Source organism: Rosa rugosa, chromosome 6 (genome assembly GCF_958449725.1).
Source record: "Rosa rugosa chromosome 6, drRosRugo1.1, whole genome shotgun sequence".
NCBI lineage: Eukaryota > Viridiplantae > Streptophyta > Magnoliopsida > Rosales > Rosaceae > Rosa > Rosa rugosa.
Genome location: NC_084825.1, coordinates 5,264,063 through 5,290,023, shown reverse-complemented (window position 1 = coordinate 5,290,023; position 25,961 = coordinate 5,264,063). Strand labels below are relative to the sequence as shown.

Genomic DNA, 25,961 nt, shown 5'->3' with positions numbered 1-25,961 from the left:
GACCAGTAAATATGCTTAGAGCACAAAAGCTCTATGACCTCTATGATGAAGCAGAGTCCTGTGAATATCTTGAACGATTAGAAAAACTAATCGAAGAAATGAAAATTTTCAAACCAAGAAAGGAAAGAAAACTCCTTCCCTATTAGGATATTGAAATGGAAGAAGGAGAAAGCTCCAAAACTTTCATCATTAGAGAAAAGGGAAAAAAAAACTCCCTACACAGAAAGCCCCTACAGGCAAAAATGGAGAAAGAAATTCTCAAAGATTTGTCTCAAAGGACAATATACCCAGAATACCAATTTCCACTCATGGTATCTGGTTAAATCTAGACAAAACTCTAGACAGGAGAAAAACTCTTGATCAATGGGTTGATAGCCTGATGATGGCTTCTGCTCTTACCCTTGGAAAATTTGAAGCACCAAATCTTCAGGTGTACTATGAAACTACTCTCACTGGAGTTGCAAAAAAGTATTATTTCTCCTTTAAAGAGACTGCCAGAGGGAAAGACTAGCTTGAAGAAATCAAAAATTCAAAATCTCCGTATGATTTTGTAGTACCCCTGTATGATCAGTTCTGTGGAGATCTCTCAAATTTAAGTGAGAAGGCTAAAGAAACGACCAAATCAAATATCTATGCTCTCAAAATTTATGGCATGAGATATTTTGAAGAATACTTGAATGAATTTCAAGAATATTACTGTACAATTGGTGAACTAGAAAATATTGATCTAGTCAACCTGTTCCACAGGAAACTCCCTGAACCATGGAGAACAGCTGTGAGAAAAAGCATAGCTGAAAAACCAATTGAAAGATTTTCAGTTGGAGGAATTGCCGATAGAATCAGGCAATTACTAAAAGAGCAATCCAAAGCCAATCTCAGAGCAAAGATGGCTAAGAAACAACTCAAAGGAGTTGAAAATTTCTGTTATGGAATACTGGATATGTCAACCAACTGGGGTTGTCATGAATCCAAGTTCCATAGAAAAAGAAAAGAAAAATATTACTGGAAAAAATTCAAGAAGAGTAATAAGAAAAAAGATTGGAAATTCAAGAAAAGTTCCAATTACTAGAAACGACAGGACGAAGATCCTAAAAAGAAATTCTTCAAGAAAAAGAAGAATCACCAAGTCAATCCGCAGAATACTCAACCAGGCAAGAAAGCTTGCAGATGCTGGTTATGTAAAGCTAAAGGGAACTATGCCAATGAATGCCCGGAAAAGGGTAAAAGATCTACTAAAACTCTATTTGAAGAATATGAGCCTATAGTAGATCCAACAAACATGAAAGGCCACGAAATAGTCTATTCTGATGATGAAGATGATAACAGGTCAGTTTACTCTGCCTGGTATGATGAAGAAGAATCATCTGATTCTGAAATAGATTCTAAAGTAGAGTACTTGGAATTTAGACAGATGAATGTTCTACATGTCAAAAACTGGGAAGAAAGTAAGACGGAGGCAATAACGTCATCTTTTCAGGTGAAACCTGATACATTCGTTTGTGACTACTGCTTATGTCACGAGAAGAATGGACTTCCTATGTTCTGTGAAAAGTCAAAAAAGACTTACCACAAAGAATGCTTCATAGCTGAAGCAAGAAGAAAAAGCAAGAATGGCCTTGTCAGCCAATTGGTAGAACAAGAATATGAAGAATATTTCTCTGAGAAAAAAAGAGAGAATTAGAAACTCAGTTCCAAGAAATTATGGAACCATCTTCCTCAAAAATAAAGGAGGATAAAATCGATGACAATATTGAACTGGTTGAACCCAAGGTTTTAAATATCGGTATTTTCATATCTATCGGTACTTTGAAAAAGGGAGATATCTGATATATCGTAGATACAGTGTACGAAAATATCGTTTTTGAAAAAAATAAATTTATTAGAAATTTAGAACTACATATAAATACATATGAATGTAAGCTTGATCTACATTCAAAAAGAGACTCTAGGCGGTTGAAAAGTCACTCGCTGGTCTACGAAAATGCAATAATTAGACCAAGACATATGACCCATATAGTGCGAATTGTAGTGATGAACATGATAGTTATAGATCTCTTTAGAGCTGCCAACTGTTTCCCCTATAAGGGGATAATAAGGATGGACCCAACTAGATGATTGATCATATACTTCTCCATATTGATTATATCCATAAGCATTATAACCAAATTGATTGTTGCCTTCATGAGATTCATTTGAGATCCTACTGCGCTCTGTGTCTAAACTGATAGAGTCAAAACTTAAGGCAATTGAAGAAACATCAAATAAGGTACTTTGATCATCAGTTGCACCTCTAGTCCTCCACCCATATCGGGTCTTCTCTTGAGCACCATGACCAGCTATTCTCACTCTGTGGTCTTCAACTTGGGTGGCATGATCAAAATTACCTTCAAAACTACATATCATATGTAGTTTGCTTCATATCATATATCACTTTCTATTTTTAATTATGTTGATCCACTAAAACAAGAGACAACTTCCAAAAAAAATTTCAGGTTTAAGAAACAGACTACACAGTAGCTTCGTTATTCCTCACTTTTTCAAGATGCATAGCCAAAATTTAATACTCCGTACTCTGCACTCTCTTCTCATCATGTCATCCATATATGGTTCCTTGACTTCCTTCTGCAATGTCATTTGGCCTCATTTGAATAATTGAACCTTTATGCCTTTATCTTCTTTCTATTATTCAACTACAGAGTTACAGAAATAGTCACAGACTACATAGTACCAAATCTCTCCTCACACAGATTTGCATTTAGACTTTTAGAGAATAACTTCTCCCCCAAAATCACCTTAAGGGTATTTATCCAATTCTCCTCACCTAGATTCGCCTTGAGGGGATTTTTTTTCTCACTTAGATTCACCTTGAGGGGATTTCTCCTCACTCAAATTTGCCTTTAGGAAATCTCTCTTCACACAGATTTTCATTTAGAGAATTACTGAGTTTTTTTTTTTAACCTCAAATTTTACAGATATTTCTTCACTTTATCGGGATATATTGCAAATATCTAATATATCGGGGATATTTGACAATGTCGAAGAAATTTCGCAGAAACGGTGACAGATAAGATATTTACCCCCCTAGATATATCGGTCCGTCGAAAAAAAGAGATATCGGGGGATATATCGAAAATATCGCAGAGATTTAGAACCTTGGTTGAACCACCAGAAATTGTTTCAGAAGAATGTAAACCATTCATTCCACAGAAACAAGCTCAGGAAAATGAGCTTCAAAACTCGAAAATCATCTCTACTAGTAGATACAGCAACTACATAGAGATTGGATTAAAATTCCCTGATCACAAGAAATATCATCTACATGCATTTGTAGATAATGGATCAGGATTTACAGTTGCAAAGAGATTTGCAATTCCAGAAGAACTCTGGAAAGAAGATAAGAAAAGAATAGCTACTGGTGTTACGTTTGATGGAAGCCATCTTACAATGAATAAAGTAGCAAAAAATGTTCATATCATCATTGGTGGAGGAACATTTATCATCCATAACGTTTGGCAATCTAAAGGCCAAGGATCAGATTTCTTGTTGGCAAATGATTTTATTCTCCAACAAAGATTCATTCAGGATGAAGAAGCGATAGGCTTCAGAAAAGGAGAAAGGGTGTACTGGGCAGACCGTCTTACACAAGCAAAAAGTGTAGTAGGTCCAAGGTTCTAAAAATTGCTAGGCACTAGTCGGGCAGAGACCAAGGGCCTAGCGCTTAGGGGCCTAGGCGGTTTTTATTTTTTATATTTATTTAATTCTATAATAATAAGTAATACTAAAACCACTATTAAATAACACCTAATAGTAGTTATTTATAACTATCCAAACCCTATCTTTAAAAAAAAATTGAAAAATCCATTCAAAAAAAAAAAAATTGAAAAATTGGAATAGTTAAGGACAAACCTTATCACAAATATGATCTATAGTGGTCAAATATAGTTGAATGTGGAGTACTCCACATCTCTTCCGATTTCTTTTTTTTTTGTTAACAAGGTTCACGTGCTTATTCAACTCTCTTCAGCTTCGTCTTCTACCGGCCTCCAGTATCTTTCTCTCTCTTCTACCTCCATTCTCTCTGTCTCTCTTCTACCTCCAGTCCCTCCCCCTCTCTCCCCGACTCTTCTTCACTTGCAGATTGTAGTGAGTCATCTTATCTCCTCTCTCCTTTCTCAATATTTCTTGCTCTCTTCGATTATGAAATTAATCAATAGCAGTTTAGAAGATGAAGATGGTGGTCGATCTGTGGAGGAGAGAGTGATAGACCTCCGACCTTTTGAGAATCAACGTCGAAAACATTCGTCTGAGTTTCCAGAAGAAGAAAAAAATGAAACAACGCCTAGCCCAACGCCCAGACCGCCTAGTCGCTTTCCAGCCTGCCCAGGCGCCCGCCTAAGCTCCGAACGATTTGTCTCATCGCCTACCCCATAATTGGGGCGGTCAGGGCTAGGCGCCTAGGCGCCCCCTAGTCGGCCGCCCAGGCCGCCTTTTAGAACATTGAGTAGGTCCAAACTTTACTACACAATATCAGAGATCGCACAGAATAGTGGTGATCTTACCCCCTACAAACCCAAATTTGAAACCATCCTCCAAATCAAACAACAAGAAGAACTACTTGTTGAAGAATCATCTTCTAAAGATGAAGAAGAAATAACTAGCACAGATGAAGAAGCTAGTTTCATCCATGAGCATTACCTTAAGCACTTTCAGAATAAGCTTGAGTCTCAGAAAATTCTCACTCTTGATAAAATCAAGAAACTACTCGAGCAGAACATCGATGTAGATCCTCAGAAGTTTTAGGAAAAAGACCCAGTGGTCTGTGAATTAAGATTACATGGTATGAATGCCATCTGTCATGTCAAAGCCATTCCTCAATACAAAGAGGAAAATCAAAAGGAATTCAGAAAAGATATTGAAGATCTCCTGAACAAGAGATTCATTCAACCTTCCACTAGCCCTCATCATGCTCCACCATTCTACATGAGAAATCATGCAGAAAGCCTCAGAGGCAAAGCTAGAATGGTAATTGACTACAGAGATGTCAATAAGAAGACTGTCAAAGACGGTTATCAAATTGCTCAAGTAAGAGTACTGATCAACCAGCTCAGAGGAGCTAAAGTCTTTTCAAAATTCGATGCAAAGTCGGGTTTTTGGCAAGTTAAGATGCATCCTGAGAGTGTTCCTCTCACTGCATTGGAAACACCACAAGGACATTACGAATAGTTAGTAATGTCTTTTGGTCTAAAACAAGCCCCCTCAATCTTCCAAAGAAATATGGACAACATCTTCAAGCATGTGGCTGAATTCTGTGTCGTCTATATTGATGACATCCTTGTCTTATCCAAAAACATAGAAGAACACATGAAACACCTCCACGAGGTTGTAAAGCTAATAATTCAGCATGGAATTATCCTAGGAGAAAAGAAAATCTTCTTTATCCTTGATGAAATTGATTTCCTAGGAATAAATATCAAGAATGGAGTGATAAAACTCCAACCTCACATCCTTGAGAAAATCTGGAAGTTCCCAGATAGAATTCCTGATGCCAAGAGTCTAGAGAGATTCTTAGGAGTCATAAATTATGGGAGAGATTTCATTCCCAAAATCTCAGGACTAACAGCAATGTTATCTCCTAAAACAAGTTCCAAAAGAAAATGGAACTTTACTACAGATGATGAGAAAATTGTGAAGCAGATAAAAACTCTCTGCAAGAATCTCCCTCCTCTACAACAACCAGAGGAAAATGATGAAATTATCCTCCAGACAGATGCGAGTGATAATTACTGGTCCGGTGTTGTCCTGGCAAAAACACCTGGAACTAACATTGAAAAGATCTGTAAATTTTGTAGTGGCAAGTTCAGCCCTGCAGAACAAAATTATCCCATAGGGGAAAAGGAAATTTTGGCTGTCAAGAAAACAATTTTAAATTCTCCAGCTTTTCTTGGAAAACCCTTTACTGTCGTCACCGATTGTGCTAGAGTAAAGAATTTCAAAAATTTTAAACTTGATAAAGCTGCTGATAGAGGAAGATTAGCAAATTGGCAATTGTTTCTTAACCAATATGATTATATTGTTGAATTAATTGCAGGAAATAAGAACTATCTTCCAGACGCCTTAACCAGAGAAATAACAATGTTCAGCAGAAAAGATGACAACGAAGGTTGCAACCCCAGAAATAGAAGATCTGGAAAAGAACATGAACCCACTGAGGATCCTAAAAAAAAAATCCTCAAAAAGATTCCTGCTAGGTCCAAAAGAACTAGCCATAACTGATCAATCCCAGGGTAAAGGATTGGCTAGCCCGTCTCAAAAGGCAGACGGTAAAGGCTCATCAAAACCGTTGACGGCTGTTGCTTTGCCAAAAAGCAAACCTACTCCAACTGGAGTAATAAATGTTTTTAACTATGAACTTCAAATATTTGATACTCCTGTGTTTAGAACTGGCAGGAGACTTGCTTACCACCAGAAGGCAATCCTAGATAACATCTTATTTGCCTTTCAAGAAAGCAACAATGGCATAATGTTCCCAGCTCTGTTTGCTTTAGTAGAGGAGCTCTATGAAAATGGCAGGTCACAGTTTGAAGAAGTTCATACACAGCAGAGTGCTGATAGAAATAAAAAAATTCATTTTCTTGAAGATCCAGAAAGTGCTAGAGTTCCTATCATAGCATTAACAGAATCAGACTGGTTCGAGTTCCATAATCTGATAGGAAGTCATAATTCTGAGGCAAGTATTCCTCCAAATCTCTTCATTATTGTAGGACCTTATGTTAGAAGATATCTAGTAAATGTTCAAAGTGAACATCCTAAAGAACACAAGCTCTGGCTTGTTGAAAATGGTTTTGTCCATAATCTATGGACTAAAACAAATGATGATCTCAAGGGACTGCCCCCTATCATTGTCAACACAGTCAAAAATATCAGAAAAAATGACTGTATGCTGAGACTGAAGTTTAGATCTACTCCACCAGAATGGATAAAGAAGACAAATGGTGAAGTTGAATACATTTCTCCATATCATTATGTGAGAATTATTCAAAGGAGATATCTTCAGCCCGCCTGTGTTGGATACAATGGCCAGCCTAATTCAAGCATTCCATGGATGAAGGCCATGTCTCTGGAATATATCAAAAAGATCATCTCTGAAGATACAAAAAATACGTTCCTGGCAGCAAGAGAAAAAATAATTATCACTGCTTACGATCATCCTGACGTTGTCAACAGTGACCTTTTCCTATCTCTCACAAGAAAGGAGATGGACTCGACACTGGCATTCTTACAGTGGGTTGAAAAGCTTGAAACAGACAACCACTACAAGATGTATGTTGATACAGATGTCGAAGACAATGCAACAATTGCTCGTATGGCCCAGGCAGACAACAACTCGTTTGTCCTTGGTCACAATTCAGAAACAGACGAGAACATGTGAAGCAGCAGGTGTAGAAAACACCGAAAGCATTTTTGGACTTTTCCCAAAAGTTGCTTTTGCCTTTCAAAAAGACAGGTGAAAAACATTTCACCTAAAGGAATCTGCTTTTTCCCCGTCCAACCTCCACCAGTAGGAGCACTCAAGAAAGCAGAAAATCACGGAGTTGTTCTGTACATTTTGATGTTTTGAATTCCAGTTTGAGTTCCACTCCCTATATAAGGAGCTTTAGGTTGCATTTGAAGAAAAAAAAAATATAGAAAATCCCCTCACATCAGAAAATTGAGAAGAATCATATTCTCTCAAGAAGTAAGAAAGCTATAGTAGCAGAGTGCTCTTTCCTTCCTGTCTAGTGTGAAGTAGTGTGCTTTCATTACAAGTAAGTAACTGTAATCATTCTTATGAATAGCTAAACATCGTTTTTGCTGTTTACCTGAGAATGAGGCTCTGAATTTTTAGTCTGTAAGTATGTTTGAATAAATAATTTCAGATTGCTCATCCACCTTGTCATTTTATTTTAATTTGATATTTAAAAAATGTTTATATCTGTTTCTGCCTCTATTCATGTACTATTTTTAGGCTTGAACTTTATGTTTCTTAAGAAAAATTGCGTCAGCTTAAGATAGAAATAAGCAGCAGTGATTCCGCCTGTTAAAATAACCGCTAGGCAGGGAGCCGTTAGGTAAAAAATTTGGGCATGTTGAAGGCTAGTTTTGTCTTTTTTCAAGAGTTTGAATAGGTTTTCCTAAGAAAAAACAAAGGTTAAACCCAAATGTCAGCATAGGACATAATAGGCACTAGTTTAGAAAAGACTACGCCTATAGGTCTTTTCCTCTAAGAATTGTGTAAATTGGCACAATACAAACTTGTAGTGCAAGTGGGCAAAATACATGTGATTTCTGGGTAAACAGGAATTAACCCAAGAAAATAAGAACATGTGACTTGGCCAAAAATCATGTCTATAATCTACAATTTTAGATAGAATTCATGATTTTGGGGAATTTTTTTCATACTTTATTTTTAGAAAATTAGGAGACTCTAGAAAATTATTTTTAGAATTCATGTCTATAATAAAAATTTTATTGCCTCCAAATAAAATTTGTTATTGCCTCCCAATAAAAGTTTATTGCCCCACAATAAAATTTTGGAAGATATATTGACCCTAAATAAAATTTAGGGCTAAATATTGTTTAGTACCCTGTGGTTTGTGTCCAACATCAATTTAGTCCTTCGACTTTCAATTTCATCAAAAACACCCCTGTATTATAAAATCTAGTCAAATAGATCCTTTTGTCATTCCTCCGTCAACTGCAGCCGTTAACTTGCTAACATGGCATGCCACGTCAGCTCATGTGGGCCCCATCTCTAAGGCAAAATTCTCAAATTGTCCATGCCCTCGTAATGTCTTCAAAAGATGAATCGGAAACAGAGCCTTGTTGCAGAGAAAAGCCAACACCAGAGCACCGCAGCTGGTGGCTACGAGCTCCGCCGTCCGATTCCTCTTCCTTTCCTTAACCACAACTGTGGATGGCCCATTTTCGGAGGTGGGTTTATCTTCATGAGAGGTTACTTCATATTCATGTTTATGGAACCAACAAACCAACATGAACATCAAACCAAATGGCTCAGTAATATCCAGAAAACCCAAAACATTTGCAGCCTAACTTTGCATATCCAATTCTACAACTTCAATGATTCTAGAAACATCAAACATCAATTTCTACTCACTGTTTCATGTCATGATCATTTTTCACTGATCATTTACCCTTAATAAAACTTTTTTTTTGTGGTGGAAATTTATGTTTTTGATCTGTTTGGCGATAGTCTTTTACCTAGATACATATTACGTTAAGCAAGAAAAAAGTAAAACCCCCATTGTTTTCTATCTCTGCCAATACATTGTAGAACAATTCCACATCGCAAGGAAGCATAATTAGACCTCCACTATTGTACCCATATTTAGTGGCCGATTCAGGATCCAAATGGGGTGGGCTAATTTTAAGTACATAATTTACGAATATCTGTATTTTTTTTTTTTTTAAGATTTAGAACCCAGTTAGAAGCTCATCCTCACGCCTTTATTTTTATCATTCAAAACATACAACGGAGGAACATGAAACCAAAATCCCATAAATTAAAAATTACAAGCATAAATTTACTGTAAAACAACAACAAAACCGAAATTTAAAACTAATTGAATTGTACCCTCCGAGGCCAATTCACTTTAAACTCAGCAATCACAAAATCATTGTCAATACTACCAGCAAACTCCTTTTCAATATAGAGAACCATCAAATCATCGAGAAACTCATCTTCCATCTTATTTCGAAGTTTGTTTTTTATGATGTTGCTGTAGAAACTGGCAAAGTCAACACGAGACATATCAACCTATAAAATCATAGGAAAGAATGATGACTTTGTTGATTTAACTGACCGCCTACACAACTTAGACACAGAAGTTTTCTTAAGGATCCTTCTTAATATATGTTAGAAAATACCCACACTCCATATCTAGAGCAAGCATATCATATGATGTAAAATCTTAAGTATAAAACTTCAAAGCAAGATTGCAAACATCTTCATATTTGAATGATCAAAAATTATCACGTGGATCAAATGTAGCACTAAGAACAATGAGCTCAAACTAATTATCTGTAAATCTACTATCCAGCTCTACCAACTGAAAGTCTTTTACGGCATTAAGTATATTGACCCGATAATAATGCTCATTTATAATATTTTGTTCACAAGCTCTTATACCTTTGCAACATCCTCTAACAATACCTTGAACAACGGATGGTTAGCAAACTCAACCTTCACCACAAATCGTTACTTCTCTAGACCCAATACAACTTGCCTGAATTGAAGGTTGAGCTGGAAAAAACATGAGTGGATGGAATCGGTCGCCGAGACCGAGGCTTGGAGGTCCCAATAACTCGCCGCCAACCATCTAGACCAGAAACTGAAGCTAAAGGCCGTGACAGGAACAGAGCTGTCCCCAAGGACAATCGGCGGGATCTGGCCGAGAGAGAGAGAGAGAGAGAGATGATGATGAGTGACATATGTGGTTCATTAATTAGGTAGAAGGTAAAATTGTCATTTTACTTTAAATTGGGTTAGTGAAAATAAAAATCTGTTGGTATGGTAAGTGGGTTGATGTTAAGCTATTTTTGTGCTTTGGGTTAAGAGGGGTCTTTTAAATAAATTGTATACATTACATAATTAATACAAAATGTAAAGTAATTAATATATTCCAAACAAGAATGAAAATATGTAGTTATTCTCATGCATTAAATATGAGAAGAGAAATGCTAGCATTCAATTTTTACGTTACATTCTAGTGTGAAACTTCTCTTCTCTTAAATCCGCTTAGAATTTTTATTTTTATTTTTTAAATCAACAACTGAGAAATACAACAATTAGTTTTTCGTGAGTCAAACTCACAACCTCTCACTTATGAATGAGAGATTTATATCACTAGACCAAATGAAACTAGCCAGAGCCGCTTAGTTAATTATATTAAATTCCTTACAATAAGAGCATTGCTATTAAGACCCGCATAATGTGAATTCATCATCTGCCTACACATGAAAAAAGAAGTGCAGAGCAATTGCAAATTGACACCATGGGAGTGTCCTTAATTAGCCTTAATTGGAGAAAATATTCAAATACATATACTATCACACATTTGCATAAAAAATATTTTGAAAAATCATGTTGGATTAGAATAAATAGGTCGTACTATAACCAATAGAATAGTGACACTAATTATCTTTGTCTTTAAATTACCAAGGTAAATAAATTAATTAATTTAACCAAAAAAATGGTGACGGTCAGATTTTGGATCTATCCATCGCCGCTAAAGGGTGTCCTCAAATCCACCTTCAGCGCTAAAGCATTATATCTAGGTATAACGTTGAGGACATGCCAACGACAAGGGCTGTTTCACAATTCAAGGCTTCAATTCTGCTTCATTTCGATGGAAACCAATATTTTTGTTTAAACAGTTCAAATATCTATTCTTTCAATTATTCTTATATTATGCATAATCCCAATAAAAGATTTGGTATTGTGAGGCAATGAAGTTCAAACGGTTCATTTATACATATCCACTGTCACGTTGAACTATTGACATTTTCAATATCTAGATGAAGTTCCTTGAAGTATAAAAAAATATATAGACGGATCTCATAAGATAATCTTTATAATAGAAAACTAAAACCAATTCCAACACTTACAACCTTTATTTTTTTTCTTTTCGGATCTAACAGAAACTCAAGTTTGAGCAAGCACAATTGGTTAAGTATTTTTTGGAAAGAAAATATTAGTAATTTTCTCCTGAGCTGCTAGACTCCTGAAAATTGAATCGCTATAACCTATTCAGTGGCCTGTTCATGCTTTTGTTATGTGCATAAAGTAAAGAATACAAAAACATCAAAAACATGTAAATGACAGATATCAATTCCATTCAAGATCGAATGACATGCAAACTGCTCTTTGAAATTGACAAATGAATGCATAATGAAGATGAAATCAGACAGGAAACAGCCACAAAGACCAATCTATTTATGATAGTTGTATACAATGAAAGCATTCACTGAAGATATAATTGCAGAGCAGCAGCATCTTTTCATATATTACAACACAATACCTGAAAAACAACTGCTGCACTGAATCATCAACTATGTTACAGTCATTTTCTTTAGCCACCAATAGATGGATAGGCGGGGGAGTTCATTGCAACCCCCTGAGACAGCCAGATATAATCCTGAGTGGTGACTTTGAATCTAATGCATAAATTATACCGATGATAGTAATGAGAAGTCTCTGAAGAGGGAATGCTTAACTTCCCACAACATAAGCTCAGTCATGCAACACAGTACTGATCCCAATTTGCCTTCTACAACTGTTTGTAGATAAGGACATATGCCTGGTCATGCAGCACTTTTTTGGTCCCAATTGCTGTGACAGATGAATCATCAAACCGGAGCCACTGACCACTAGCATAAAGAGCATCAGTTGTATAATGCCCCTTGGAAGGATCTCTCCCATGATGAGTAATTGTAGCAACAAGTTTGTATTTTCGACCCTATAGAAGCAAACATGCAAAAACAAAATTATAATGCAGCTCTGACTAGTGACTACAACTAGGTACAGAAACTATACTGAAACATCATGGGTTCATTAAAAAAAAATAATAATAATAATGAAAAAATAAATAACGTACAAATTTGACTTTAGAATATCGCTTGTTTTATACAGAATATAAGTTCGCCAAGACAGAATGTACACTAGAGTGGATGGCCAATCCACTAGGACTCAAAAATCCACAACTCAAAGAAACCAGCAAAGACAATGACACGATCCACAAAACTAACAAACTACACCTCAGCATGCTCCAATTGAGAAAAAATGAAGAAACCAAGGTCCAAGAACCAAACACTCTCCCAGACGTCATCCCCTTCTTCCTCCCTCACATTTCTTTCCAAAAACAAAAAAAACAAAAGACAGCTATCATAACTGATCTTCCAAAAGACAATTTTTGCCTTTGACATTCCAAAGGACAAACAATTGGATAATGTAAAACCTGCAATTCCAACTATCAATTTCTTATTTGTTACTATTAACAATTTCTTACCCCAAGTGCTAAACAAGCGCTAAACAAGTTTTTTATCTGATACAGCACCCTCTTTATCATTAAGATAAACCATCTCAACCCATATTACCTTACAATTCTTGAATAAAATGTAATATGCATATTACATCTTCCTTTCCACTTTCATCTCACATACCCTATATTCTACCTCCCCCATTGTAACATCCATCACATGCTTATGGTAACCTCCACCTCATCTGACATGATCGTGTGCAACATACATCTAGAGTTAATAACATCCACATCACAAAATGCTAATTACTAAACACCCTGTTCACTTAAACATTTAAATCTATATCTGGAATCTTTATTTTATGAACATAAAAAAACCCAGTATTTCCAAAGCTCAAAGATGTGGAATTCAGAACATTGGATCCAGAAATACTTCCGGATCTATACAATCCTTCATTGTTATAGATGCTACAAGACACAGTTCAAACTAAGAAAAACACAATGACTTAAGAGTATAAATTAATAGATAGGTAACATCATTTTCTATGGTCTGAAGTTCCAACTCCACTATCACAAAATGCCAAGTGGTGAAATGAGCATTTAAAGACACTATAGGGGGACCAAAGCTAAAAGGGACACACTAGTAAGAAGGAGAATAGATCCTATCTGACTTTTTGGGGGAGGGAAGAGGGGATGTCAAACACCTTTCTATATAATTAATCCACCAATTCAAAAACACCTTCCAAGCATCAATGTTACTCTGAATAAGTTGGTTATTTTGCAGAAAACAGAGAAAAAAAAGTTGGGGGCAGGAATTTATTTTGGCCGGGGTCAGGTGCCGCTTTAACAGTTCTTGAAATTCTTACTCATCACGCAATCTTTCCTTAAATCGGATATCACATATAATAATGCACATGGGGGCCAAGACAAGATTGTAAATAAAAAAATATGCAGAAAAATAAATAAATAAATGATTTGTAAAGAAAATAATTTAGATATTAAATATATAAAGAACATCACCTCAGATGTTGGAGAAACAAGCAATTCACGACCAAACACCAATTCGAGTGGAAAGTGCACAGGCTTATGCAACTTGGTGCTTCCTTGACTTCCATAACCAAAACGCATCAAATGCAGTATCATTATCTTTGAAAGCTTTTGTATTTTTATTGATTTACTTGCACTCACAACACCAGCCTGAAAATCATCAATAGTAAAAAAGCTTTAACATTATCATATAAACTATCATATGTAACATCAAACAGAAACGTGAGGTTAACAACAATAAAATGTCAAAGTTATTTAAAAACTTGGCTGTGGCAAATATAATGGTTGTTGGGTTAAATAGCTTCTTAATTCAAAGAATTATATGTTGGGAAGAGTATTTGTTGGAAGATTAAAACAACCGTGCATCTTCAAAGTGGATACAAATAATTTCAAGGACAAAAACTACACCCTAAACTTGAAAGATGAAACCAAGGGAGGAAACCATCAAAAAAAGAAATTCAACCAATGAAACCATAAACAGCATGATGCCATTACTGGAACACATGCAGGAAACATGAGAGAGAGAGAGAGAGAGGAGGAGGAGGAATATACCTTGCCCGCAGCTGATGTTCGATATCCCTCAAGAGTTTCTGGAGCAGAAAACAACTTAAGTGCATCTTCAATAGTACGAACAGCTTCAGGATTAATATCAAGGTGCAGCAATAGATATGGTTGTACAGTAGCAGAAGCTTTATTTCCTGCTTAAGAAAAAAACATAAGAAAACATAAGTCTCATGATCATAGTGGGGCACAAAACTGCAGGGTCATTCATAATACATGACCGACAATAGATTACAATGCACAAGCAGATATTTTGTTGATTCCTCCAAGTTTATTTCAACCAGCTAAATTCAAAACTCTAGGGCAGGTGAAGATAATAATAATTGCCTTCTAAGAATCATACATTCTAAACTTAAAAGTACTGTTAACAGATAAAGTGACCTTTTTACAATTCATATTCCATCAGTTCATATGAATGAGAAGAGGAATACCAGCAATAGGTAATGCAGAATTTGCAACTCAAATGTAAATGATACAGAAAAAGAACTTATAAAACATGTGGATCAATTTATAAATATTTGTGCTTCAGAATGTAAGTGTGAACAGCTCGAATCCAAATCACATATATCGAATAGCTGTTACCAAAATCTTAAAACTGAACAGAAACAATGCAAATGCCACACCTCTTGCCTTCACCACACTTCTTAATTGTCCTCCAAAAATATCACTCAATTCTGAAGGGACAAAACTCTGTGTTCTAGTTACTGCAGATGTATTCTTTGGGCCAACCGTCTCCCATTCATCATCTTCTGCAGAAGATACAAGAGATGATTTTCCCCCATTTAAGCACGAGGATTGTCCTTCAAGCTTAAGTAACTCATCATGCATCTGATCCATAATGAAGCTAAGAAACTCCTGAGCATCTTCTTGTCTGACAAACATCAACAATTTCAACAGGAGACTTTAATAAGAGCTAGTAGCTAGTAAATATAGACACGATGGCCACAATAGAAGACTCTGAAAATGATCACTGGGTAAAACAGGCAAATCTAAATCTTTGGTAATTTACTCTCCAAAATATCTCAGTCCAATGCCGTATTTCACATTAAAATGGATAAACAACCAACACAAAGAAAATTTGCAAGGAAAAAGAAAGAAAGATAGCAGGTTCTAGAAACAAACAACTCAATCATTTTAGACAGCGACACTTTTTCATAACCACAAGACACTTTCAAGCACGGGAATTATCAATCAAACTTCATAAAACCAAACCAGTGATCATTGACAAATTTATGACAACTAGCATAAGGTGAGAAACAATGAATGAGAAAAAAAAATCAATGGATAGAATCGTCTAAAGTATGAGCATAACGTTGCACGCACGGCAATATTACTATAGAGTTTGAGCAATGTTAAGTGATTAAGTTTCAGCAATATTTACTGATAAAGTTTCGGCATAATTATGAGAAAATGCAGAACTGAGAAGCATTGACCCAAATCAAACACAAACCTTGGCCTGCCTGATATGGTACTTGGCACATCTGGAGTAAAAGCTTTAAGAACACCTTCAAACACGGCAGGGCTAAAAGGCCTACCAGTCTCGACAACACTTGTATCTTTATTCTTTGAACTTGAACTAGGCATGTCGAATTCAGAGACAAACTCAGCAAATGCACACAATGTGGGGTAGCCAATCTAATAAGTTCCAAATCAAAATGAGCAAGATATGAGTAGAGTGCTTAGCCAGTAAAAGAACAAGGCTTACGCAAGGTCACTAGAAGATGTGGGATAGCATAGTAGTTCCAACATAAAGCAAAAGAACATATAGATCATGGAGGGGAAAAAACCTTGGGGATGTTGCGAGTTCTTAATTCATGAAGAAGTTGAACGAAAGGAGAACAGGATAGGAGAGCCTGCAGAGTCGCATTAAGAAAGCAGAGATTTCCCAAGTTGATTAAACCACGAGGCAACAAAATTGTACAGACTGTGGCAGGCCCGTTCAAGGACTTTTGGAGTTCACCCTTAGAATCAGAAACTGATAAATCACCAACACTACCATTCTGCTCTCTGCTTTGCAAATTCAAACTTGAAAATTGATTTGAGAAACCACCTTCATTCTGAGATAGATGTGATGAAGATAAATCAATATCATCTGTCGTAACCTCCTTTACACCATTACTATGACTAGAACTATGACTGTGATGATCCGCACACCCATTCTGTGTTGGAATTGCCACTGATCCTAGTAAATTATCATCTCCTGATTTTGCAGTCTTCACTTCATTGTGGTTATTATCTGCATTTAGAGACTGCAATTTGCTCGGCCCTTTCAAAGAACTTTGCTGTCTACTCGATTCACCATTCAACTCAACTAAAGATTTATCCGTAACAAAATTTATCGAACCAAACTGCAATACGTTTGTTTCCACTGGCTTTTCACCCTTCACAGGTGACTGCTTCCCCGGTGATTGCTTTAGAAGCAGTGACTTGGTCTCATCTTCAGAGAATGACCCAAATATGAATAGCTGCAACCAAGGAATAAACACAAAAGTAAAATTCCACAATAATAACGGCATTAGTATCACCAAAGCACATAACCAATATCAACTCTGCATAACATCCTAACAAGATTCTGCTAATCTAGATCATATTGAGCTAGGGCTCTCTCAAAAGGGAACCAACATCCCATCACTCAGTGAATTATGGTGCTAAAAGCATAGACCCAATTCCCATTCATTGAAATACACAATGAACATAGCAAATTAAGGCACTTTCTCATTCACAGAGCAAATTAATATGAACCAAGCATAATTTATAGCTAGAAAACAATAAATTTCCAATCTTTCTAATCAACAAAGCTCACAGAGTCAATAAAAACATGATCTTGAAATGAAAAGCATACCTTAGAATCAGTCATTTTGCGCAGAGAGAATCGTATTTGAATACCCAGAAACGCGTGAACAAGAGGAGGAAGAAGATTGGGGATGAGGTATGTGAAAAAAGTGAGAACCGAAAGCAAGAATTAGGGTTTTGTGAGGCCCTGAAGGGAGAGGGGAGGAAGAGAGAAAGGGGTCGATTGAAGACATGAAAAGAGAGACGAGTGAGAAGGGAGAGAGCATTTAACGAAGAAACCCTCTCTTTCACCCTCCTCACGAACCTCTAAGACAAACCCTAGCATCGACTGCCCCCCACACACACAGAAATAGAGAGAGAGAGAGAGAGAGAAACAAAAGAAGAGCTGCGTTGTTTATGGGTTGGTGTAGGATTAGGTTTTCCTATGCATAGCACACCCAATATTTTTTTTATTTATTTTTTTTCGTTTTTTTTTCCAACCAAAAACAAAAACATATTTTTTTTGCCGAGACTCCATGTCTAGTGTCTGAGTCTCAACTCTTATCAATTTGTGGTGTAGGTGAAAGTCCATGCGCCTGCGGCAAGGGATTAGTCTTGCTTTACTGAGATATCCTCGTGGACCTCAGTCCAGATACTGACTGAATTTGTGTGTTATTAACTCGCTAACGTAACTAATGTGGCTTTCTACCTCACTCTCGATCAAAGAAAAAAAACATAAACATATTTTTTTCCTTCTTTTTTTTTGACATGTCGTTTTTTATTGCATTTTACTTTCTTTGGTTTGCACTTCTAAAACATTTCTAATGTATTAATATTTCTTTTTTTATTATATTTTTGAACTAAAAAAAGTAGCTATTAGAATCGCTCATAAGGGCATCTTGTACGATACCAGAAGAATACATCATCCAAAATTAACCAACATCAAAATTAAGTGCAGCCTGAGCTAATAAATGACCAACTCTATTAGCCCGGCAATTAACATAAGCTAGAGATAGAGTAGAAAACCTTTGAAACAAACACTTAGCCTCTTCCACAAGGTAGCCAACCTGAGAAAGATCCTCCTCCTTCTCTCTAAAAGTATTAACCAACATCAAATAATTACTCTTAAATCTCAGTTTTCACATTTGTGTAGCCCATTGAATTGCAAACTTGAGAGCCTCCATTAATGCTAACAACTCACATTGGAAAGGAGAAGAGATAACTGAGCTAGGTTACACAAATCTAGCTAACAAGACACCTGCACTATCTCGCACCACTCCACCCAGACCACTACGGCGAGACCTAGTAAGAAAAGACTAGTCAACATTAAACTTCAAAGAACCAAAAGTCGAGCATTGCCAACCTGGGGGAATGGTACTAACAGCTTCAACCCCTTGAAGCATGACTCTGTATAAATTCTTGACCATACCATAGTGATCAGAATTAAAATTTTCAAATGACTGAGTTTTACCTTCCTAAAGCTTGGAATTCATATTTTTCCATAATGCCCAAATGAACATCAATAAAACAACAAACCGCTCCTTACATATCTTTAGATGAGACTCCTGCTATTATTCAGGATGTACTCTATGAGGATTATTGTCATTGTTCTAAGGTAGCACATGGTTCAGGTTTTATGTCCCCCCGTTGTAAAATATTAATTTAATAAATGGAATCGGGCGTGGGGCTGAGCCTCCCAGTTAAGTTGGGTTCCAAACCCTTTTAAAAAAAAAAACAAAGAACAAGAGAAATGAATAGTCAAACCCAAAACATTTGACGTCAACACTTCTTTTGCAATCAAACAATCAGCCAAAACATGTGCAATAGACTTGTGTGCTAATCCTCTGTCCTATGATGACTTAAAGGAATGGATAGAATAAGATTTTCATTAGACGATTGAAAAATTGAATGAACTAGATCTGTCTTCCAATTGTGCATATCCATATCAATCAGCTCAACAACCATGTAAGAGACTCTGGTTAATTCAATCCTGTTTAGCCAACATAGCTAGATTGAAAATGTTTCAAATTCTTGAACCTCATGCCTCCCTCATTCTTGGGAAAGTACAAACGCTCCCATGAATGCTTTTAGCCTCCGTGTCCCCCACCAAAATTTTGATACAATATTTCTATGTTGTTTTTTGGAAAAAAAAAAATTATTATAGATTGAATTAACCACGATTATTATCATAAGGGGCTAAATTGAAAGTCTAAACTCAAATAAATCTTGAGGTTATTACTCCAAATGAGTTGTCCACTTACAACAGTGAAACTCACTTACAGGAATTGAAAAAAATAATAATAATAATAATAAACTAACACATGATAACAATTGCCTCTAGCCTTTTGATTATGTGATTTGAATTAAAAAAAAAAAAGTTCAGGATGGCTGTTGATCTAGCAAATGAAAAATAGTGAATTGGATATCATTTACTATAGAAATGAAATTACGTGAAAGTAGTCACATGATAAAACAAATCATTTCTTTTACTATATGCTATCAAAACTATATTATATTTTAATAAAAATTCAAATAGGGTGAGCATGGTCAATGACTAGTTGTAGGAGCATAATCCATTCTATAATTTGTTTTGCAGACTGTCATTGTCAAAACAAGGTGGCGGAGGGATCAAAGTTTAAGGAAGATATTTATAAAAGTTGTACATTTTCTCTATTTATTTAATTTATATTAATATCTAATTATTATGTATGGTTGGTGATCTGTATTTATGTTGGGGATTGAAAATTTTGGTCTTGGTGCGGCTATTGTCACCCTACCATTTCCTTAGTTCACCCTACAAACATTTGAATTATTGAAAGACTATATTACCCAAGTGCAAAATGACTAATAAGTACACTAATTTTCTAAAATTCAAATATGTAAGAAAAAATAAATATATAAGTAATTAATCAAATACGAATACTACTTAATTTTTCATTGGATAACATTAATCTTTATCTTCTCCACCAAAATTTGAATTTATTAATAATTTTTGGCTTTTTGTTGCATCATTATCGTTAATTCGTTATTCAATTCACAAAACCATTACCTTTAACTTCATCAAAATCTTTGCAATATTTTTTGTGAACACCGAAAGTAAATATTTAAAACACGAAGAAAAAAAATCAATCTCTTCCTCATTGATCATAGTTGTAAATTTACTAATCTTTTTACATAGATTGAAATAGAGAACATTGAAATTGAAAGAAAAAATTAAAAAAATGGGAGTAAATCAGATTATGATTTTATTAGGAAACTTTAATAAATTTTAATTTTTTTATGAGTATAAATTAAATGAGAGATTTTCACTAAAAATATTTATTTTTTAATTGGATATGTCATATAAGGATATTCTTGGAAAGAGAAATGGGTTAAATAAGTAAATTTAATAATTGAAATTAAAATGTAGGGTGTAATGAGCAAATATGGTGAACAAAGAAAATGGTAGGGTGACAATAGCTGCACCCTTTTGGTTTATAGCCTTCATTTGGGGTTTAGGAGATTTAGTGGATTAAGCTTAAAAGACTCATTAGAAACTTTCACATAATGAAGCTAATAGATATTTATGATAAAAATTAAATGATGTAGGTAAAAACATTACCGCAACACCACATTTCCTTCAAATTATGTTCTTGTCATGTCTAGGGTTTAGCCGACTAAGCGAGCTCAAATCCTAGGCTTGTAGACTTTAAATTTTAAACTTAAAGATCTTATCTTTTTTCAAGGATACGCCCACATCACTTGCTCTTAAGTTTTACAGGTCTATGGTTCTTAATAAGGAGGCGACGCGTGGTAGTCATATGTACCTTCATACAAGAACTCTTTTTTAGACTCAATGTTCCTTCATCCTCCTCCACTAAGCATCCGCATACCCCAATAGTGGAGATGCATGATTTTATTGGCAAACTACATAATAATCTTGCTAGCATCACTGAGGTAATGTAAAAGACCATATATGTATCCAAACGAAGAGACCAAATCCATGCAGCAATATACCCAAGAATTTGTAGAGGCGAGGGCAAGAAAAGTTAGAGGACCGCATCAACTAATGCATAAGAGATTTATTTCCAATAATTCAAATATGGAGGACAAAAGATAATGTCATTAGCAGCATGAAGTTGTAACGTACCCGAGTGAATTTTCAGTTTTCAACATTTAAATTTAGATCTTACACTTCACTTCTTATTTTGTTTGGCTATGGTTGTAAGATTTTTATTGAGACGTGTCTCTTTTTGCAATTATGAATCCATGATTTAGTTAAATTTTTGAAAACTATGATTCTACTCTGTAGGGTTGATTGTGGTTAAGAGGTTTATTTCCTAGAATTCAAACATGGAGGACAAAAGATAATGCCATTAGTAGCATGGAGTTGTGCCCGAGTGAATTTTCAATTTTCAACATTTAAATTTAGATCTTACACTTCATTTCTTATTCTGTTTGGTTGTGGTTGTAAGAATTTTATTGTGACATGTTTTCTTTTTACAACTATGAATCCATGATTTAGTTAAATTTTTGAAAACTATGATTCTACTCTGCAGGGTCAGTTGTCGTTATTTGGTTCCATTTGATAGAATACTTTTGCATGTATACTTTTTATGGTGGCCATAGGAAATATGCATGTAATTAGAGGTAGGATAAAAAATCAGTTCACTTAATCGTTTTGCATTCTTTGTCTACTAAGTAGTAGCAACTATGTGCAATAATTAAAACCAAATAACTAGAATTACATACTAGACATGCTTTTTTGTACTAGAATGTACACTATAATCGACAACCTTTCACTTGTTCTTAATGCTTTAAATATGTTTTGAATATACCGTTCTAGACTTTGATTGCATTTTAAAAGGTTTAATTTAGGTGCGTTCGCTTAGATTAAATAATCAAAGAAAGTAAAATAAGAGAACATTATCAGCGTAAACTTTGTTACTTGGTCGATTTCTTTCTCACGACATAGTAATTGAACTTAGGGAATTTAACGAGGCTTTTACTTGCTTAGTGGTGGAAAAAAGTAGCCCTTGACATTCTCATCACCATATTTCTAAACTTAAATCAATTTCTTCTTCTTTATTTTTTGTTTTCAAAAAAACCCTGAAACCCCATTTTCTCTTTGCATTCTTTTCTTTTGTTTTTTTTCTTGTTTTTTTTTTTTTAACGTGAAGCCTTACATCCCTTTTAGTCCTTGGCACGAACGATCCCTACTTATTCTATACTACAACTATATCTTTGTAGGGTCCAATTTGACGTCTACTTTAAGCATGTCACTCAACAAGCAATCTCACATCTTTTGGGGCAGAGCCGGTCCTGGGCATAGGCCCAATAGGCTCAGGCCTAGGCCCCCGGTTTCATGGGCCCCCAAAAATATTATACCTCTTATATATATATATATGTAAAAAAGAATTCTTTGGAATTTATTTCATGGTTGTACGCACGTGACTTTTGTTCTTCTGTCGTTAACAAGCAATCAAGCATTGCCACTTGGCAAATCTCTCATTTCACTTCTCAGAAGAAACTTGTCGAGCCGTCCAGGTAATTAAGTATCTCTTCCTCCAATTCCATGCCTCTTCGGCTCTTTCTCTAATTAAGAAAGCCTTTAACTTTAATATCGAATCGTTAGAGATTGTGCTAGTCTGATGATCTATCTAGCCTAGATGGTCTGAGATTACAAAACAATGACTTAAGCAAACAACCGACTTGACTGACTCCAATTTATAGTTGAGATTGAAGAAAATTGTATTAATTTTTTGGAGAGTAAGACAGAGAAAGTGCCACAATTGCTGAAAATCTGAAATGGGTTTGCTTTGCTCACTGTAATGTCAGCTGTCTCTTTCAATTGAAAATAGGTTTGATATTATGATAACTGGTCTTGTATGGCATTATGGTTAAATTGAAAATGAGTTTGTTGGTTTGATACATCGGTATGGAAGTATGCCTAAATTCCATGCCTTTTGCAGGTTGTAGGTTGCAGGTTTATCCTTTTGGGGCTAAAAAAAAAAAAAAAAGAAGCAAAAGAGAGATGCATTGGTTAAGCTTCAAGCAGATCTCTTAGTGAGTAGGGAGCCCCATAATTTTTTTCTTACCTAGAGCCCCGGAAATCTCAGGGTCAGCTCTGTTTTGGGGTGTCCACCAACTAATCCATGATGGTAAGATGATCACTTATATATTCCAATGGAAGGGATTCAGTACACAGCAGTGTACATCCACATACCAAGATAGCAGTACGTGAGGGCAAAAATGAAGATACCCGTAAGTGAATAGGGGTTAAAGAAGCAATCCCAAATCTTTTGGGATGTGCACCAATTTATCTATGATGGTAAGATTATTACTTATATATTTCAATGGAAGGGATTCAGTACACAACAATGTACATCCACATACCATAAGAGCATAACGTGATGGCAAGAATGAAGAGATCCGTAAGTGAATTTGGGGTAAATCAATAATGAGGTCAACAAAAACGGAAAAGACCAAAAGACAGTGAAATGTAAATTTTACCATAATGTGGTGCATGTGGGATTAGAAAATATGACCTAACAAAACGAGATTGTTACCTCGTTTTATAGCCGCTATCGTCGCTGGCGGCAAAGCTTCCCCACCCCACCTTAGATCTAGACATGTCCAACCTCAAAATCATTTATATTATTGAAGGTCTCGGCGTTAGTTTCATAATTTAATTTTGAATTAGGGGTTTTTTTTTTTTTTTTTTTTTGGATCAAATCATCATCCATACTTCATTCCAGGAAGGAAAATTACAAGCAGGGATGCAATGTAGTACAAAAGCCAAGAGAGTCCGATCATCTGATCTCGACATACCTTCCTAATTCTAAAAACAAAAAATGGAGCAAAACTCTCCAGAACACCAGTAAGGCTAACAAATGACCAAAATCCGGCAACCGGGCCACAGCGTGGTTGGAGCCAACGCCGGGATACCAACTGAGTCGTGGCTCAGACCCAAGAAGGAGGAATGCGCACCAGTCATCTCTGCCTCATCGGCTAGTGAATACACGTGATAGGATCTGTTTAGAGGATCAACATCACAATAGGCGTTGGTGTTTGAATGCATTGAAGCCCAACAAGACCCAACAGCGGGTCGACCACAACCAAACAACAGAAATCTAAAAACAAAAAAACTGGAAAAAAAACTGAAAAAAAACACAGTGCACCCGCCAGGCTTGGACCAAAGCCGAATCCGAGCAAAACCAAATCCAGAAACAGAAACCAAGACATGCCCCGATCTGAATAAACAGGTTACACCCGACCCCAACTCTGGCTCAGACCCACCACTTCCTCAGCTTCACTCCGACTCTCACATCCCTTTCCTACTACCTTTGCCGGTGATCCAATCGGCCCCCGATCAAGAACCGACCACCGACGATGGATCACAACAGATCCGCGGCCCCTCCGCATCCTCAAGAAGCAAAACACCAACCCTTGGGACAAAACGCCAACCCAGATCGAGATCCAAACCATACAGGGTCTCCGATCTGCTCGACGGCTGCCCAAACTACCCGATCCAACAATCGGATCGGGATTGACAACCCCCAAACCAGCCCTCTCCCCCTCTGCCGTCACCGGATCTGGAACCCATCGACCCCATCGCTTGAACCGCCGACTCCGATCAGCACGCACCAGCAACTTCCTACACGAACCCAAACCAGGGAGAGAAGCATCGGTTGGAAACAAAAATGGCAGGAGCACAACACAAAGGACTCTCCTCTCCTGGATCGGAGCGCTGCGGTGGGGGCACCGGCGGCGTCCGACCGGGAGAGAGCACAGATCTCACGCTTGGGGTTTTTTTCTCTAGGCGTGTTCTAAGGCGCGTGGGATTTTCTTTCTGATTACATGCCTGTTAATTCCGACTTGAATTAGGGGTTTCTAAATGACATATGCTCGTTCTTATTCGATATCCTTCACCAAAATAATACAAACCTCAATCAATCAATATCTTACCATAATCAACAGCATTGATCCGACCCACACAAGATCATCTTCACGCTGATTAGGAACGAGCTCATCCGTGTTCGCACGACCAACCCTCTTAGAGTTTATGTCCATGTCAGAGCAATCTCATAACAAAAGATCTCCCTCCTTGATTACAACACATTAGGAATATTAAATCTTTCGTATCATTGCCAGTAGTCCTGGCAATAAGAAATCCAAAGAACAATGTCAAAGCTACAACAAGAAAGGCATAGGCATCATGAAGTCTTCTCTTCCAATCCTCTGAAAGAGCCAACCACCACTCAGTCTGTCCAATCAATAAACTCGCCTCCTTACAAATGATCTTCACAAAAAGTGGAGTGAGCGTGTAACTGGACACCAAGTAGCCCAGACCACCTCCCAAAGTTTAATGAAGTTAACCTTAGATTTATAAATTTGTGATGATATTTACCCATCTAATCAATTTTACCGTTGACTCACCTTTTAGTTTCATTAATCAAGGCTTGAGGGCAGCCGTTTCAGCCGTCTTAAAAAAAAATAAATAAAAAAAAACTCCCTTAATGATTGACGTTGACAATGCATAGGATAGTTAGCTTCAATGAACAGTTA

General features: G+C 36.3%; 1 protein-coding gene across 1 annotated transcript; it reads right to left on the bottom strand.

Moving 5' to 3' along the window:
• Window positions 1-11,962: 11,962 nt before the first annotated feature.
• On the bottom strand, window positions 11,963-17,843 carry LOC133714822 (ubiquitin carboxyl-terminal hydrolase 24). The gene is made up of 7 exons (XM_062141078.1): window positions 17,485-17,843; window positions 16,430-17,107; window positions 16,093-16,277; window positions 15,266-15,513; window positions 14,634-14,779; window positions 14,055-14,231; window positions 11,963-12,515 (listed from the first exon to the last, which is right to left on the bottom strand). Exons 1-7 carry the CDS (start codon window positions 17,497-17,499, stop codon window positions 12,327-12,329), a joined length of 1,638 nt encoding a protein of 545 aa, XP_061997062.1. The 5' UTR covers window positions 17,500-17,843; the 3' UTR covers window positions 11,963-12,326.
• Window positions 17,844-25,961: the final 8,118 nt, after the last annotated feature.